This window comes from Entelurus aequoreus, linkage group LG18, assembly GCF_033978785.1.
Source record: "Entelurus aequoreus isolate RoL-2023_Sb linkage group LG18, RoL_Eaeq_v1.1, whole genome shotgun sequence".
Taxonomy (NCBI): domain Eukaryota; kingdom Metazoa; phylum Chordata; class Actinopteri; order Syngnathiformes; family Syngnathidae; genus Entelurus; species Entelurus aequoreus.
Window position 1 is genome coordinate 48,030,517 of NC_084748.1, and position 17,500 is coordinate 48,048,016.

The 17,500-nt window shown below is 38.1% G+C and overlaps 1 protein-coding gene across 3 annotated transcripts in view; it reads left to right on the forward strand.

Annotated features, from left to right (window-relative positions):
* The window catches only part of LOC133634211 (activating transcription factor 7-interacting protein 1-like), an 88,656-nt gene that overhangs the window by 56,610 nt on the left and 14,546 nt on the right, over positions 1-17,500 (forward strand). For all 3 annotated transcript variants that reach the window (XM_062027299.1, XM_062027300.1, XM_062027301.1), the window contains exons 4-7: positions 5,562-5,740; positions 10,868-11,005; positions 12,931-13,002; positions 13,078-13,187. In XM_062027299.1, coding sequence (XP_061883283.1) covers positions 5,562-5,740; positions 10,868-11,005; positions 12,931-13,002; positions 13,078-13,187 — 499 coding nt within the window. The remainder of the gene's footprint in view (positions 1-5,561; positions 5,741-10,867; positions 11,006-12,930; positions 13,003-13,077; positions 13,188-17,500) is intronic.

The window sequence follows — 17,500 nt, forward strand, 5'->3', positions numbered from 1 at the left end:
CATGATGTAAGTATATATGTAATGTAGTAACATTCATAATAACATGTAATATATCCATGATGTAAGTATATATGACATGTAGTAACATTTATAATAATATGTAATATATACATGATGTAAGCATATATGTAATGTAGTAACATTCCTAATATGTAATATATACATGATGTAAGTATATATGTCATGTAGTAACATTCATAATAACATGTAATATATACATGATGTAAGTATATATGTCATGTAGTAACATTCATAATAACATGTAATATATACATGATGTAAGTATATATGTCATGTAGTAACATTCATAATAACATGTAATATATACATGATGTAAGTATATATGTCATGTATTAACATTCATAATAACATGTAATATATACATGATGTAAGTATATATGTCATGTAGTAACATTCATAATAACATGTAATATATACATGATGTAAGTATATATGTCATGTAGTAACATTCATAATAACATGTAATATATACATGATGTAAGTATATATGTCATGTAGTAACATTCATAATAACATGTAATATATACATGATGTAAGTATATATGTCATGTAGTAACATTCATAATAACATGTAATATATACATGATGTAAGTATATATGTCATGTATTAACATTCATAATAACATGTAATATATACATGATGTAAGTATATATGTCATGTAGTAACATTCATAATAACATGTAATATATACATGATGTAAGTATATATGTCATGTAGTAACATTCATAATAACATGTAATATATACATGATGTAAGTATATATGTCATGTAGTAACATTCATAATAGCATGTAATATATACATGATGTAAGTATATATGTCATGTAGTAACGGGCACATGCATAACATTTAATATTACATATTTTGCTCATTAATTAAAAAAACGCATCACAAAAAATACACAAAAAATAAGAAATAAACAAGTCGTCTTTGCATTCTGTATATGGTGCTTGTGTGTTTGAAACAATAATTTTTAGGAACGCCCCCCGACTGTGTTCAACCAATCAGCAATCGACAGCACAGCCCGCCCCCATTAATGTTCCAGGAACCTTCCAAAAGTCCCACCTGTCTGGCAGGAACCCCAAAAAGTTCCTGAAGAACTAAATCTACCTGGGTAGTTTTTGGTGGAAACACACTTTTTTATAAATGGTTGATTTATATAGGCTAGTAAGGTAAAGTTTTGTACCTGACACACTTTATTTACCTTGGTGAATGGGAACATTCCTGCGGTTGAAAAAGAGCTTATGTGTGGTCATAAAACAGTTTTCCGAACTATGCACCGTTTTGTGTGCAAATACATATTTTTTGGGGTCAAGGCTATAAAGAAGTAGTATCATAAAATCACAGCAGATGCAATGCTATTGGAAACAAATAAGCCACAAATAACCAAACATTCACCACAGCTGTTTTAAAACTGCCGCAATTTCATCAATCAGATGGAAATTCCACGTAATAGTCGATTATGTTGAAACTTGCTCCGTATGATGACAACAAACTGTTCTTTACAGAGAGGACATTGCATCATAATACAGACCATTTATACCAGGGGTCACCAACGCGGTGCCCGCGGGCACCAGGTAGCCCGTAAGGACCAGATGAGTAGCCCGCTGGCCTGTTCTAAAAATAGCTCAAATAGCAGCACTTACCAATGAAATGCCTCTATTTTTAAAATGTTATTTATTTACTAGCAAGCTGGTCTCGCTTTGCTCGACATTTTTAATTCTAAGAGTGACAAAACTCAAATAGAATGTGAAAATCCAAGAAAATATTTTAAAGACTTGGTCTTCACTAACTGACAAAGAAACAGATAACAGATTTGGTGTCCAGTTCAAAGTGTGACATGATTTATTTAAAAATTTGAGAGTTTACTTTTATATTTTACATGAGTTATTTGTACAAACATGGTGCAAAGTAATTCATGATTTGTTAAAAAATGTTAGTGGCTAGCTAGTTAAAATGGGATATTGAGATTTCACAAGACTGTCTTAGAAGTGATCATTTGAAAATGTTCAATTTGAAAAATGTGCACTTAGAGAAAATATAAAAATAAAGTGTTGCATATTGATATTTATCTGTTTCTATATATATTTATTGTGAGAAATCATTAAGATGATCAGTGTTTCCACAATGATAAATTTAATTATTAATAATAACATAGAGTTAAAGGTAAATTGAGCAAATTGGTTATTTCTGGCAATTTATTTAAGTGTGTATCAAAGTGGTAGCCCTTCGCATTAATCAGTACCCAAGAAGTAGCTCTTGGTTTCAAAAAGGTTGGTGACCCCTGATTTATACCATATTATATATACAGGACTGTCTCAGAAAATTAGAATATTGTGATAAAGTTCTTTATTTTCTGTAATGCAATTAAAAAACCCAAAAATGTCATACATTCTGGATTCATTACACATCAACTGAAATATTGCAAGCCTTTTATTATTTTAATATTGCTGATTATGGCATACAGCTCAAGAAAACTCAAAAATCCTATCTAAAAAAATTAGAATATTTCCTCAGACCAAGTAAAAAAAAAAGGATTTATAACAGCAAAACAAAATCAAACATTTGAAAATGTCAATGAATGCACTCAGTACTTGGTTGGGAATCCTTTTGCACGGATTACTGCATCAATGCGGCGTGGCATGGAGGCAATCAGCCTGTGGCATTGCTGAGGTGTTATGGATGCCCAGGATGCTTCAATAGCGGCCTTTAGCTCATTTGCAGTATTGGGTCTGGTGTCTTTCAGCTTCTTCTTCACAATACCCCACAAATTCTCTGTGGGGTTCAGGTCAGGGGAGTTGGCAGGCCAATCGAGGACAGTAAAGCCATGGTCAGTACACCAGTTACTGGTGGTTTTGGCACTGCTGGATCATGCTGGAAAATGAAATCATCATCTCCACAGAGCTTTTCAACAGATGGAAGCATGGAGTGCTTTAAAATCTCTTGGTACACAGCTGCATTGACTCTGGACTTGATGAAACACAGTGGACCAACACCAGCAGCTGACATGGCTCCCCAAACCACTGCTGACTGTGGGAACTTCACACTGGATTTCAAGCAACTTGGATTTTGCTCCTCTCCAGCCTTCCTCCAGACTCTAGCGCCTTGACTTCCAAATGAAATACAAAACTTGCTTTGGTCTGAAAACAGGACTCTGGACCACTCTGCAACTGTTCAGTGCTTCTTTTCCATAGCCCAAGTCAGACACTTCTAGAGATTTTAGAGCACTACATGTTTCCATCTGTTGAAAAGCTCTATGGAGATGATGATTTCATTTTCCAGCATGATCTGGCACCTGCCCACAGTGCCAAAACCAGCAGTAACTGGTGTACTGACCATGGCATTACTGTCCTCGATTGGCCTGCCAACTCCCCTGACCTGAACCCCATAGAGAATTTGTGGGGTATTGTGAAGAAGAAGCTGAAAGACACCAGACCCAATAATGCAAATGAGCTAAAGGCCGCCATTGAAGCATCCTGGACATCCATAACACCTCAGCAATGCCACAGGCTGATTGCCTCCATGCCACGCCGCATTGATGCAGTAATCCGTGCAAAAGGATTCCCAACCAAGTACTGAGTGCATTCATTGACATTTTCAAATGTTTGATTTTGTTTTGCTGTTATAAATCCTTTTTTTTTACTTGGTCTGAGGAAATATTGTAATTTTTTGAGATAGGATTTTTGCGTTTTCTTAAGCTGTATGCCATAATCACCAATATTAAAATAATAAAAGGCTTGCAATATTTCAGTTGATGTGTAATGAATCCAGAATGTATGACATTTCCATGTTTTTAGTTGCATTACAGAAAATAAAGAATTTTATCACAATATTCAAATTTTCTGAGACAGTCCTGTGTATATATATATATATATATATATATATATATATATATATATATATATATATATATATATATATATATATATATATATATATATATATATATATATATATATATATATATATACATACACTACCGTTCAAAAGTTTGGGGTCACAAGAATAGACTGTCGAGTTTCAGATGAAAGTTCTCTTTTTCTGGCCATTTTGAGCGTTTAATTGACCCCACAAATGTGATGCTCCAGAAACTCAATCTGCTCAAAGGAAGGTCAGTTTTGTAGCTTCTGTAACGAGCTAAACTGTTTTCAGATGTGTGAACATGATTGCACAAGGGTTTTCTAATCAATCAAACAATCAATCAATCAATGTTTATTTATATAGCCCTAAATCACAAGTGTCTCAAAGGGCTGTACAAGCCACAACGACATCCTCTGTACAGAGCATCAATTAGCCTTCTGAGCCAATGAGCAAACACATTGTACCATTAGAACACTGGAGTGATAGTTGCTGGAAATGGGCCTCTATGCACCTATGTAGATATTGCACCAAAAAGCAGACATTTGCAGCTAGAATAGTCATTTACCACATTAGCAATGTATAGAGTGTATTTCTTTAAAGTTAAGACTAGTTTAAAGTTATCTTCTATGAAAAGTACAGTGCTTTTCCTTCAAAAATAAGGACATTTCAATGTGACCCCAAACTTTTGAACGGTAGTGTGTATATATATATATATATATATATATATATATATATATATATATATATACAGGCCAAAAGTTTGGACACACATTCTCATTCACAACACAACTGATGGTCCCAACCCCATTGATAAAGCAAGCCATTCCACTATTCAACCCTGATAAGGCACACCTGTGAAGTGAAAACCATTTCAGGTGACTACCTCTTGAAGCTCATGGAGAGAATGCCAAGAGTGTGCAAAGCAGTAATCAGAGCAAAGGGTGGCTATTTTGAAGGAACTAGAATATAAAGCGTGTTTTCAGTTATTTCACCTGTTTTTGTTAAGTACATAACTCCACATGTGTTCATTCATAGTTTTGATGTGACAATCTACAATGTAAATAGTCATGAAAATAAAGAAAACACATTGATTTGATTTGATTTTTTTATTAAGGATCCTCATTAGCTGGTTGCCACAACAACCCACTAGTCTTCCTGGGGTCCACAAACTCAATACAATTCCAAGTAAAAGTATATAATTGTAACTACACAATAGAGAAACAAATAAAAGCATCAACAAGCAAACAATTTACAGTCACAGAATAATAATGAATGAGGAGAAAGTGTGTCCAAACTTTTGGCCTGTACTGTATACAGAATATTATTGGTACAAATAGTTTAACTGTTTATATTTATTATTAGGCCCGTTCCAGTTCTGGTAAATAATTTGACCCACTTTTACGTTGAGTTTTACCAATCATTATATTCACTATTTGGTGATACTTTTCTTTTTGCTAATGTGTTGTTCATCACAGTCATGTTCTTATGATTACACACTTTTTGTATTTGACTGAGCAAATGCTATTTTATCATAGTAAATATGCTAAGTTACAGTATTCCTATTGGAAATGTAATCTTAGTAGATTTTTAACAATGGAACGCGTGAGTCTGAGAAGAGAGATCCAGTATGTTGTGGTAACGAATGTCACGTTCATGGAAATATTTTGTCTTTTCGACAGTGTCGCACGAGAGTAATTCTTCTTCCGGACTCAAGCGGACTTTATCAGAGGGCTTCGACAACGACGGGCAGGCTGTGAAAAGAGAGGGGAAGAGACCGAAGGTGGAACGAGGAGAGTTGGAGGCTGAACTGGAACTGAAAATAACGGCCAAAGCCGGCAGTCACCACAAGCTGGAGAAGGTTAGCATCACTTTTGCAAAGGTCCTAATTATTTTCACTTGTGTCAACACATTTATAAACTTAGAAAAGTTGTTGTATTTCCCCATTTTGGAGAACTTTTTATTGGACAAGGATGTTTTAAATATTTTCCAGTGTTTTGCCCGTCCCCACACTTTGTTTTTTAATTGATTATTTTTGTAAGGATTGGTGATTAATTTTAAACAACTGAGCGCACTCCTTTGCTTAGCTGCAAGTTAGGATGTGCAATATAGATTATTTTGTCAAATCCAATCTTTTCATGTAATCGTTCACATCACCAAAAAAAATGCGCCGTCCAATGTGAACGCAGTCCGACCCGCATGCGGACATGACGTCACACACGCTGCAGTGTTTACAAAAGTAAACAAGGCTCCAGTTCTCGTAGGTCTCAGTCGTGTCCTGTCTACTGAAAATTACTTTAGAAAAGTAATTAATTATAGTTACTTGTTACTGTTAGGGATGATGTTCGAAACCGGTTCTCCCGGTTGTTCGATAAGAAAAGAACCGTTCGATAAGAAAAGAACCGATTCCATGGACTCGAATCCCTTTGTTGAGAACCGGTTCCCATTATCGAGGCCACTATAGTAAAGAAAAAGAGTTGGTTCTTTATTCGAATCCCTGGGAACGAATCCCGTCCCACAAGAAATGCCCTGTGGGAAATCACAGGAAATGACGTAGCTCAGTCATTAGACTGGGCTATGTCATTTCCTGTGATGTCACAGAAGCAGCAAAAATAATGGACCGGAAAAAACGCCTGAAGGCACATGGCTATTCACCTATAGTGATCACAGAGACAGGTTGTTTTTGTGTTACTGTAAATATTTGTTTTTCTGAAAAATCCCACTTAATATACTTTGGGTAACAACAGTCAATATTTATTTATTTTATTTTTTTAGGGGGGTAACAGTCAATATTTATTTTATTTTATTTTTTTCTTATAAAATAAAAGTGAGCTTTTGTTAAACCAAATATTGTGTTTTTTTCCATACACAACAACCTATCTGGACTCGATAAGAGAATCGATAAGGAATCGGTTCAATAAGAGGATTCGATAATGGGCTCGAACTCGATAATTCCTTATCAAACATCATCCCTAGTTACTGTACCAAAAAAGTAATTGAATCACTAACGGGATTACTTTTAAATAAATATAATTGACTTCTAGGGTAAGTAATTAATACGTTACTTAAAAAAAACTTCCGATATCTGGCTTTTGCAGTATAGAGCAGTGTTTTTCAACCTTTTTTGAGGCAAGGCACATTTTTTTCATTAAAAAATCCGGAGGCACACCACCAGCAGAAAACATAAAAAAATGAAACTCCACCAGGTCGTCGTGCCTTATTTTGAGTTTGTTGGTGTTTTCCTGCGTGTTGTGCTTTAGTTCTTGTCTTGCGGTGTTATTTTAGTGGCCCTTCCTGTTTTGTTGTTTTCCTGTAGCAGTTTCATGTCTTCCTTTGAGCGCTTTTCCGCGCACCTGCTCGGTGTAAGGCTATTTACATTGTTGCTATGCTTCTTTGTGTGGACATTGTTGATTGTCATGTCATGTACAGATGTACTTTGTGGACGCCGTAAGTTTTTGCTGTCGTCCAGCATTTTGTTTCTGTTTACTTTGTAGCCAGTTCAGTTTTACTTTTTGTTTTGCATAGCCATTGCCTTTTCCTTTCCCTTTTGTTCATTTTGGGTTTAAGCATTACATACCTTTTTACCTGCACGCTGCCTCCCGCTGTGGTCTGCATATTGGGATCACAACCAACCATCCTCGTCTCACCCGACACATTCCGACTTTTACAAAGCAATTAACTACCTGCTGCCACCTACTGACATGGAGTATTACGTTGTTGCCCTGCTGAGCTTTACACAGCACAGACACTAAGCAACGGCACATTATTTGCAGATTATAATAGATTTGCAAAAAATATTTTTTGGACCAATTAGGTTGAGTTGCATAATTTCCCACGGCACACCAGACAATATCTCACGGCACACTAGTGTGCCGCGGCACAGTGGTTGAAAAACAGTGGTATAGAGGACAGTGTGTCTGTCTGTGTTTTTAAAAGGCGGAGCCTGTTGCCAAGTGACGTCATCCAGGGTTCCAACTGAGCTGTTTTCAAGTTTATTATTCTTCGGTCAATCGTCAACAAAATAAACAAACAGTTGTACATTCATAAATTGAAAATGAAAATGTTGCAGACCGAAAGGGTTTAGGCTGAAGTTGAACACTTATTGCGCCTAACCCTATAAACAATGTCAAGTACAAAATAAACTTCCGAAAATTATTAAATGTCCATTGTACAACATATTATAAATACACATTATACATAACATAAACACAATTCAATTATATACACAGTAAAGGCATGTAAAATATCCTTGTAGACATGTTAAACCTCTGTACCAATTTATATACTATACACAAACAATTGTACTTCCATTATTATTTATAACCCACATTTAGTATTTGAATTAACATTGATCATAGTATTAACTACTGTGTTGATTCAAGAGTGATATATTTTTTCAAGACATTAGTCTTAAAGTGTTTTTTAAATGTGTGAATAGAACTGGAACATTTTAAGGAATAATCCAAGCTGTTCCACAGTTGAACCCCCCTGACCGAAACACATCTACTTTTTAAGCTTGTTCTTATCTTAGCTTTCTGGAAGACAGCTGAACCTCTGAGGTCATAGGGATTCTCTCTGGGTTTAAACCTCTCCTGTAGACACCCAGGCAGCATGTGGTTATGAGCTTTGTACGTCACAATAGCAGTGTTGAGGTCAACAAGATCGTGCAGTTTTAATGTTTTTAATTTAATAAACAGAGCATTGGTATGGTCATGATAATCTGCATAATTTACAATTCTAATCGCTTTCTTTTGAAGTAAGAATACAGATTTAATGTTTGTTTTGTAATTGTTACCCCAGATTTCGACACAATAATTAAGATAAGGGAGTACAAAAGAATTATATAACATGATAAGAGCCTTTTGATTTACGGAGTTTTTGATTTTATGTAACATAGCAATATTTTTTGCCATCTTTGTCTTAAGTATATTTATGTGCAGTTTCCAATTTAATTTATCATCTATATGGATTCTCAAAAATGTTGTTGAATACACCCTTTCTATCTCCATATCATCAATTCTTATATGACACTGTTTGTTATTTTTCCTATTTCCAAAAATTATATATTTTGTTTTATTTAGGTTGATTGATAGTTTATTGGCATCAAACCATTGCTTTAGTATGTGGAGTTCACTCTCTACAGTCCCTAAGAGATGGCCAAGGTCTTGCCCAGAACAGTACAGACTTGTATCATCAGCAAAGAGAATACATTTGAGTTTTTTAAAGATTTTACAGATATCATTAATGTACAATAAAAACAATTTTGGTCCCAGTACAGAACCTTGGGGTACGCCATGTGTTATAATCTTTTTATCTGAATCTACATTATTCATATGCATGTACTGTTCTCTGCCACCAAGATAACTCTTCAACCAATCATGAGCAAGACCTCTGACACCATACCTCTGCATTTTGTTTAAAAGCAATGTATGATGGATGGTGTCAAAGGCCTTGCTCAGGTCAATAAAAACGCCAACAACAAACTCCCCCTTACCAATTGCAGTGGTTACCTTCTCAACTAGTTCCATCACTGCCATGGAAGAGGACCTGTTTGGTGGAAAACCGTATTGGTGTTCACTTAGCAAGGGATGCTTATCAATAAAACTGTCTAATCTTGACACAAATAATTTTTCAAGGATTTTTGAAAATTGTGAGAGTATAGAAATAGGCCTATAGTTGGTGAACTGATGCTTATCTCCACTTTTGAAGATGGGAATAACTTTTGCCGTTTTCATTTTATTTGGGAAAACGCCTTTTATAAAAGAAATATTACATACATAAGTGAAGGGAACAGCTATAAAATCAACAATTTCCTTGATCAGAGAAAAGTCCAAGTCACAGCAGTCTGTTGACTTCTTGTTTTCCTGAGAATTTACAATTTCTGTGATTTCACTTTCATGTTTTTGTTAGCATAGCAGTTAGCAGCAGCAGTGTGACGCCAGCTCTTTTGAAACATTTCGCCGGATTGTGTTACTTCTGCTTGGTAAAGAGATTGAATGTACTTCGATGGCTGTCATGTCTTCTCGTCAACAAACGGTGTATTGTTTGGATGGAAAGTTTGTCACTTCATTGTTTTGTTTTTCCTTATTCCCATTGTGTACGTATGTTGTCTGCTGTGTCACAGTGTGATGTTGCCACTTCACGTTTGATGTCACGTTCATTTTAGCACGGCACTGCTTGTTGCTTTCACCAGTAAAACGTTATTTCCTGCACTTATGACGCTGTCTTGTTGTCGACATAAAACCACATCAGAAGCAGCGTGCCACGTTACATCAAGCTATCGCTAACAGCGTTGAAACGGACCTAAAAGTGGTCAATTTAGATCAGTGTTTTTCAACCTTTTTTGAGCCAAGGCACATTTTTTGCGTTGAAAAAATGCGGAGGCACACCACCAGCAGACATCATTAAAAAACGAAACTCTGCTGACAGTAAAAAGTCGTTGTCGCAATTGTTGGATATGACTTTAAAGCATAATCAAGCATGCATCACTATAGCTCTTGTCTCAAAGTAGGTGTACTGTCACCACCTGTCACATCACACCCTGACTTATTTGGAGTCTGTGTGTAGTGTTTTAATTCTTGTCTTGCGCTCTTATTTTGGTGGCTTTTTCTTTTTTTTTTGGTATTTTCCTGTAGCAGTTTCATGTCTTCCTTTGAGCGATATTTCCCGCATATACTTTGTTTTAGCAATCAAGAATATTTCAGTTGTTTTCATCCTTCTTTGTGGGGACATTGTTGATTGTCATGTCATGTTGGGATGTACATCGTGGACGCCGTCTTTGCTCCACAGTAAGTCTTTGCTATCGTCCAGCATTCTGTTTTTGTTTACTTTGCAGCCAGTTCAGTTTTAGTTTCGTTCTGCATAGCCTCTCCAAATACAATCTGGTATTATTATTATTATTATTACCCCAACATGAAAGGTTGTTTTTGCATAGCAGTATCAAATATAAGTGCATCAATATCAATATATAAAACTTTTTGTTCCCCAGATTGTCCAGCAATTGGTGGAGGAACGGTTGAGGGTCATCGAGATGTCCATTTATGAGAAGAATTTCCAGGAACTGAAGGGCAGAGTTGACAAGATGGACTGTGCCACTAAACACCAGACGGCCATCCACTCTCTACAGGTACGTTGAAGACTACATTCGTACAGTTCATATCTGTACTGTGGTGCTTTCTTTGGGGGCCACATCGCCGTTATGTTTGACCTCAGAGGGCCGCTTCTCACAGTGAATGAGATTATTGCACAAGTTCTTATGCACTTTTTTTTTTTTTTTACGTACAATTAAAAAGAAAAATCTGTAGATTGTACGATAAAAAAAACCTGGCAGCTCAGTTGCGAATATTTTACTGTAAAACCTACAGTGGTTTTTACAGCATATTACTTTAAATGACTGTTTTGTCTTGGTAAAAAACTGGCAGCTAATTTCCCAGGATTTTACTGTGAAATGTACTGTTTTTTTTAATGTAAATGTAAAAATGCTTTTTGACAGTAAAATTCTGGCATCTGAGCTGCCTTTTTTGTCTTTCCGTAAAGCAACTAGATTTTACGGTGAATTACTGTAAAGATAAAAACTGCAGCACAATTTTTACAGTAAAAAACTGGCAGCTCAGTTGCCAGGATTTTACTGTAAAATGTACCGTTTTTTTATGTAAATAGAAAAACAGTACATTTTTACGGTAATATTCTGGCATCTGAGCTGCTTTTCTTTTTACCCTAAGATCAACTGTAGATTTTACGATGTATTACTGTAAAGATCAAAACTGTACCACAGTTTTTACAGTGAAAAACTGGCAGCCCAGAATTTCATCGTCAAAAAACAGTGGCACTGTTTTTTTCTCATTACCCATTATTATTGCCAAAATATAATGGCAATAATATTGTTTATTAACAAACATTTGTCGGCCAATACATTGTCAAGCAATTTTTTATTTTTTTTGCTTGTTTTTTCTTTACTATGGTCGTCAGCGAAGAAAAATCCATAAATTAGCCGCACCGTTTTATAAAGTGGTTTTTACAGCATGTAAATGGAAAAACAGCGCCACTGTTTTGTTTTGGTAAAAAAATGGCAGCTAATTTCCCAGGATTTTACTGTGAAATGTACTGTTTTTTTTATGTAAATGGCAAAATGCTCTTTGACAGTAAAATACTGGCATCTGAGCTGCCTTTTTTTTCTTTTCCGTAAAACAACTGTAGATTTTACGGTGAATTACTGTAAAGATCAAAACTGTACCGCCATTTTTATAGTAAAAAACTGGCAGCTCAGTTGCCAGAATTTTACTGTAAAATGTACTGGTTTTTTATATAAATAGAAAAATGCTTTTTTTAACGGTAACATTCTGGCATCTGAGCTTCTTTTCTTTTTACCCTAAGATCAACTGTAGATTTTATGATGTTTTACTGTAAAGATCTTTGTGGACGCCGTCTTTGCTCCACAGTAAGTCTTTGCTGTCGTCCAGCATTCTGTTTTTGTTTACTTTGTAGCCAGTTCAGTTTTAGTTTCGTTCCGCATAGCCTTCCCTAAGCTTCAATGCCTTTTCTTAGGGGCACTCACTTTTTTGTTTGTTTTTGGTTTAAGCATTGGTTCCTTTTTTACCTGCACCCTGCCTCCCGCTGTTTCCGACATCTACAAAGCAATTAGCTACCTGCTGCCACCTACTGATATGGAAGAGTATTACACGGTTACTCTGCCGAGCTCTAGACAGCACCGACACTCGACAACAACACATCATTTGCAGACTATAAGTACTGCTTTGCAAAACATATTTTTAACCAAATAGGTGAAATTAGCTCATCTCCCACGGCACACCAGACTGTATCTCACGGCACACTCGTGGTTGAAAAACACTGCATTAGGCGCAGCGGGTTATAATGCGCACTGTCGAATTTTGAGAAAATGAAAGGATTTTAAGTGCGCCTTATAGTCCGGAAAATACGGTACATTATTGACGCACATTATTTCCAGGCTAATGTGGCGGCCCAAACCTGGGCCCCGGGTCTTGAGTTTGGCACCTGTGCTCAAAATGATAACCTTTTCTGCTCATCCCTCAGGCCAAGATAGCCCGACTGTCCAAAAAGTTTGGCGAGGCTAATCAGGCATCAGAGAACAAAAGGAAACAAGAGGTGAGACGTTTGCTATCAGGAATATTAGCATCTGTCGGCTAAGTATTCTTTCTGACAATGTCTCCTTTTCCGTAGGCGCTTGCTGCCGCCGCTGCCGCCGCCGCCAGTGCTTCTGCCGCCGCCGCCGCTTCTGCCGCCGTCTCGGCCGCCAAGACGTCACTCGCAACCGCCCCTCAAATTTCCCGGTGAGTGCGTCCACACCTCCTTGTGTCTTGACCCAGGTCACCTCTTCCTCTCATTGGCGTGAGGGGCAAAGACCCTTTTCCATCACGCTCAGTCGGCTCATTTCATCAATATCAGCACACCTGTTATTAATAAATAATACAACACATGTACTTTGGCCCTTGTACGAACGTGACAATACCGGACTAAAGCCAGTACTTCATGTTCACAATGGGGTTGTCCCTGGTTGCTATCGCCATTTTGACTAACTCACTAAAACACAACATCGCTATCATTTTATGTTGCTCACCTTCGCTTGGCCAGGATCACCTTAAACCTAAAACCAAGTCGATTTCTCCCAGACGATACTGTCTGTGTTGCATACCGGCAAAGTCCGCCTCCTGGTCCCGAGTCTTGTGACGTTCTACAAAACCAAGGCTGAGCCTTTCTTCAGGCCGTGCAGAGTGTAGTTACAACTGCACCTCTCCTCCCAACAGCGGGCTCCCTTGGCAGACTATAGCGCCGCGGCCCCAAGGTCCCAGGAAGGAAGTGGCGCCCTCCGGCGGGAAGACCCCCGTGTGCTTTGACGAGAAGAAGAAGAAGAAAAAAGAAGAGCCCAAGAAGAAAAAGGAGAAAGAAGTGACGCGCGTCAAGACCTTGGCGAGCCATATGAGCGAGTACAGTGAGGGAAAATGCAAGGCGGACATTAAACTGCGTTCCATCCCGGACGCCTTGGAGAAAGTGCTCTACCAAAACTCCAAGAGAACCCCGGACGGTCACCGGCCCGAGCGTTACGCCTCGTACATATTCCGATACCTCGTCCCCTACGATGTGTACTGCGGCTGGGTGAAGAGGGTCAACTACACCGGCGCCATGGGCAAGGAGGCTCTGCCCAAGAACTTAAGGCGGAGCCTGAGGACGCACGTGGAGCGTAGGTTTCCCAGCCTGTCGTCCAACAGCTGGAGGGAGATCCGGGACGTCGTCAATGAACTCCTGCGAGTGAAGAGGAAGCTCGACGGTTTCCAAAAACACGACAAAAAAGTCTTTGTCTTTTTGCCCGGCCTGTGTTGAAGTGACAGATGCATTCTGGGACAATTGCCATTGTGGTGTAGGCGGCGCCCCGAATGACCAACACCCTTGTCAAACTTTGACTTGTCAGTTCATTCAAATCTGAGTATTGGTAAATGGGTTATACTCGTATAGCGCTTTGACATCACCCATTCACACACACATTCACACACTGATGGTGGGACGTGACTAGGTTGGTAGAAGGTGGGGATTGAACCAGGAACCCTCAGGTTGCTGGCACGGCCACTCTCCCAACTCCGCCACGCCGTCCCCAAGTATTGAGTATATGAGTATTCTTCTCACAGTCGTACATTTTGTACATGGCCCAATCTTCAGGGTGATGCCGGTGTTATTTCCAATCAAGAAAAACTTGTCAAAATTTGCCACGGGTGTGAAGAATTCCGGGCTCGGTTGTATCGAACTCGATCAGGGGTCGGCAACCCAAAATGTTGAAGGAGCCATATTGGACCAAAAATACAAAAAACTAATTTGTCTGGAGCCGCCAAAATGTAAAAGTCTTATATAAGTGTTATAATGAAGGCAACACATTCTATATCATTAGTTATATTAGCCTACTATCAAAATGACTTTAAAAGTCTTATAAGTGTTATAATGAAGGCAACACATTCTATATCATTAGTTATATTAGCCTACTATCAAAATGACTTTAAAAGTCTTATATAAGTGTTATAATGGAGGCAACACATTCTATATCATTAGTTATATTAGCCTACTATCAAAATGACTTTAAAAGTCTTATATAAGTGTTATAATGAAGTAGGTGTGTAACGGTACGTGTATTTGTATTGAACCGTTTCGGTACGGAGATTCTGGTTCGGTTCGAAGGTGTACCGAACGAGTTTCCACACGGACGTATTGAGTAGCGTAGCGCGCGTTGTGTAAACAATGCACACCGAGGCACAACACACGGCATGCTAGCAGCGACCGGGCTAGGACAACATGTAAAAGCCAGAGCTGGAAGACCCTCCTGCCTCGTTAAGATCTCCCGTTTGGGAACACTTTGGCTGCGCGATACAACAACGGAGGACGGAGGTTTGCCGACATTGTTCAGCAGCTGCTTCTGACAACACGTCAAACATGCTAACCCATTTGAAGCGTCACCACCGCATTCAAGCAGCCTCTCCTCGGCGAGTCAGGCAGGGCTAAAGCAATAACAAATGTTTTTATAGCAGCAGATTTAAGACCATATTGCATTAAAAACTAGATTTTGAGCCACTTCTATGGTGGAAGAACAATGAGCCCATATATCCTCTTACTGCCAAGTTAGCCAGGCTGGGGGGGGGGGGGGGGAGAAAAGTTAATCTGAGGCTGAGTTGACTTGAAACTGTTTAATGTTGCACTTTTTATATGTAGAAGAAAAGTTTTGTCATTTTATTTGATCTGAGCAACAACTTGAGGCAGTTTAATGTTGATTAACGTGGACCCCGACTTAAACAAGTTGAAAAACTTATTGGGGTGTTACCATTTAGTGGTCAATTGTACGGAATATGTACTGTACTGTGCAATCTACTAATAAAAGTCTCAATCAATCAATCAATCAATCAATCAAAAAAAGCACTTTATATGTAGAAAGTTTTTGTTAAGAAACCATTCTGACCCTTATCTTATTTAGTTTTTATTTTATATATGTTGACCACATTAACCCTGGCAAATATGTATGTTATGCCATTGTTTACATATTCGGTAAATAAATAACCAAACAATTTATATTTTGTTGTTTTCTTACTGTACCGAAAATGAACCGAACCGTGACCTCTAAACCGAGGTACGTAACGAACCGACATTTTTGTGTACCGTTACACCCCTATAATGAAGGCAACAAATGATATAAGTGTCTATATAGAGGCTTTGCAGCTGACGTCATCAGCCACGCCCATTAGCTTGGCGGCCATCTTGCCGGTCACCAGTTCAGTGCCGGTCAACGACTCACACACGCTTTCTTGTTAGATCTGCTGCTATTTGAGCTTGGAAATGCCGGAAACCTGCCGTGCTGTTGGATGTAGCAATAGACGAGGCGATAAACCAAATCTTAGCTTCTATAGATTCCCGGCAAACATCAAAAAACGCGATAAATGGATCGCGGCGATTTGTCGTGAACGATGGAAACCTACGATTTACACAAGGATATGCAATGAACACTTCATATCAGGTATGTAAACAAACTATTCACCCCTGATTTGTTTCACAAAATGTGAAATAATACAATATGGGATGATACAAATACGATTGTTGAAAATGCTGGGTGCATTTTTAGAAAGACAGCAAGGCAGCTTAACAATGTGAGTTTTCATTCGAATCACTTCAGTAGTTTTTTCACAATCACACTGTTACTGCCACGCGGATTTGTAAACAGACAGTAGGCTCTTCTGTGTGTGCTTTTTTCCTTACCTTGGTCATGAGAAGAAATCCATTCTTGTTTGGAATCTGCCATATCAGCCCATCATGCACAAAACCTGCTGTAAAATACTTGTAGGCATCCAGACTCTTGTATGCCTTAAGGTCCTTTCCAGTGTACGGAGATGGTGAATCGACGAGGTCATTATAAATGTCTGGATATGAGAGATCAGGCAGGTCGGCTGTTGCAAAATCCTCAGGTGATTTTAGCATGCTTCTCGGTAAAAGGTACGGATCCGTTGTGCCAACAAGGTTCAACTTCTCTCGGTAACGTTTCTTGGACTCTTCATCCAAATGTACAACTTCATTGGATAGCAAATCAGCCATAATTCGGATGAAATCGGTGAAAATGTAGCGCAGATATCCAACTGAATCTGTACGAACACGTAGGAACGAGCTGACCGGTTGACCGGCAAGATGGCGGCATAGCACAAAGACTGCAAAACCTCTATAAGCCTACTATCAAAATGACTTTAAAAGTCTTATATAAGTGTTATAATGAAGACAACCCATGATGTGTCTATATTAGCCTACTATCAAAATGACTTTAAAGGCCTACTGAAAGCCACTACTAGCGACCACACAGTCTGATAGTTTATATATCAATGATGAAATCTTAACGTTGCAACACATGCCAATACGGCCGGGTTAACTTATAAAGTGACATTTTAAAATTCCCGCCACACTTCCGGTTGAAAAACTCCTTTGGATATGATTTATGCGCGTGACGTCACAAAATCCACGGAAGTGGTTGGACCCCATCGAACCCGATACAGAAACCTCTTGTTTTCTTCGACAAAATTCCACAGTATTCTGGACATCTGTGTTGGTGAATCTTTTGCAATTTGTTTAA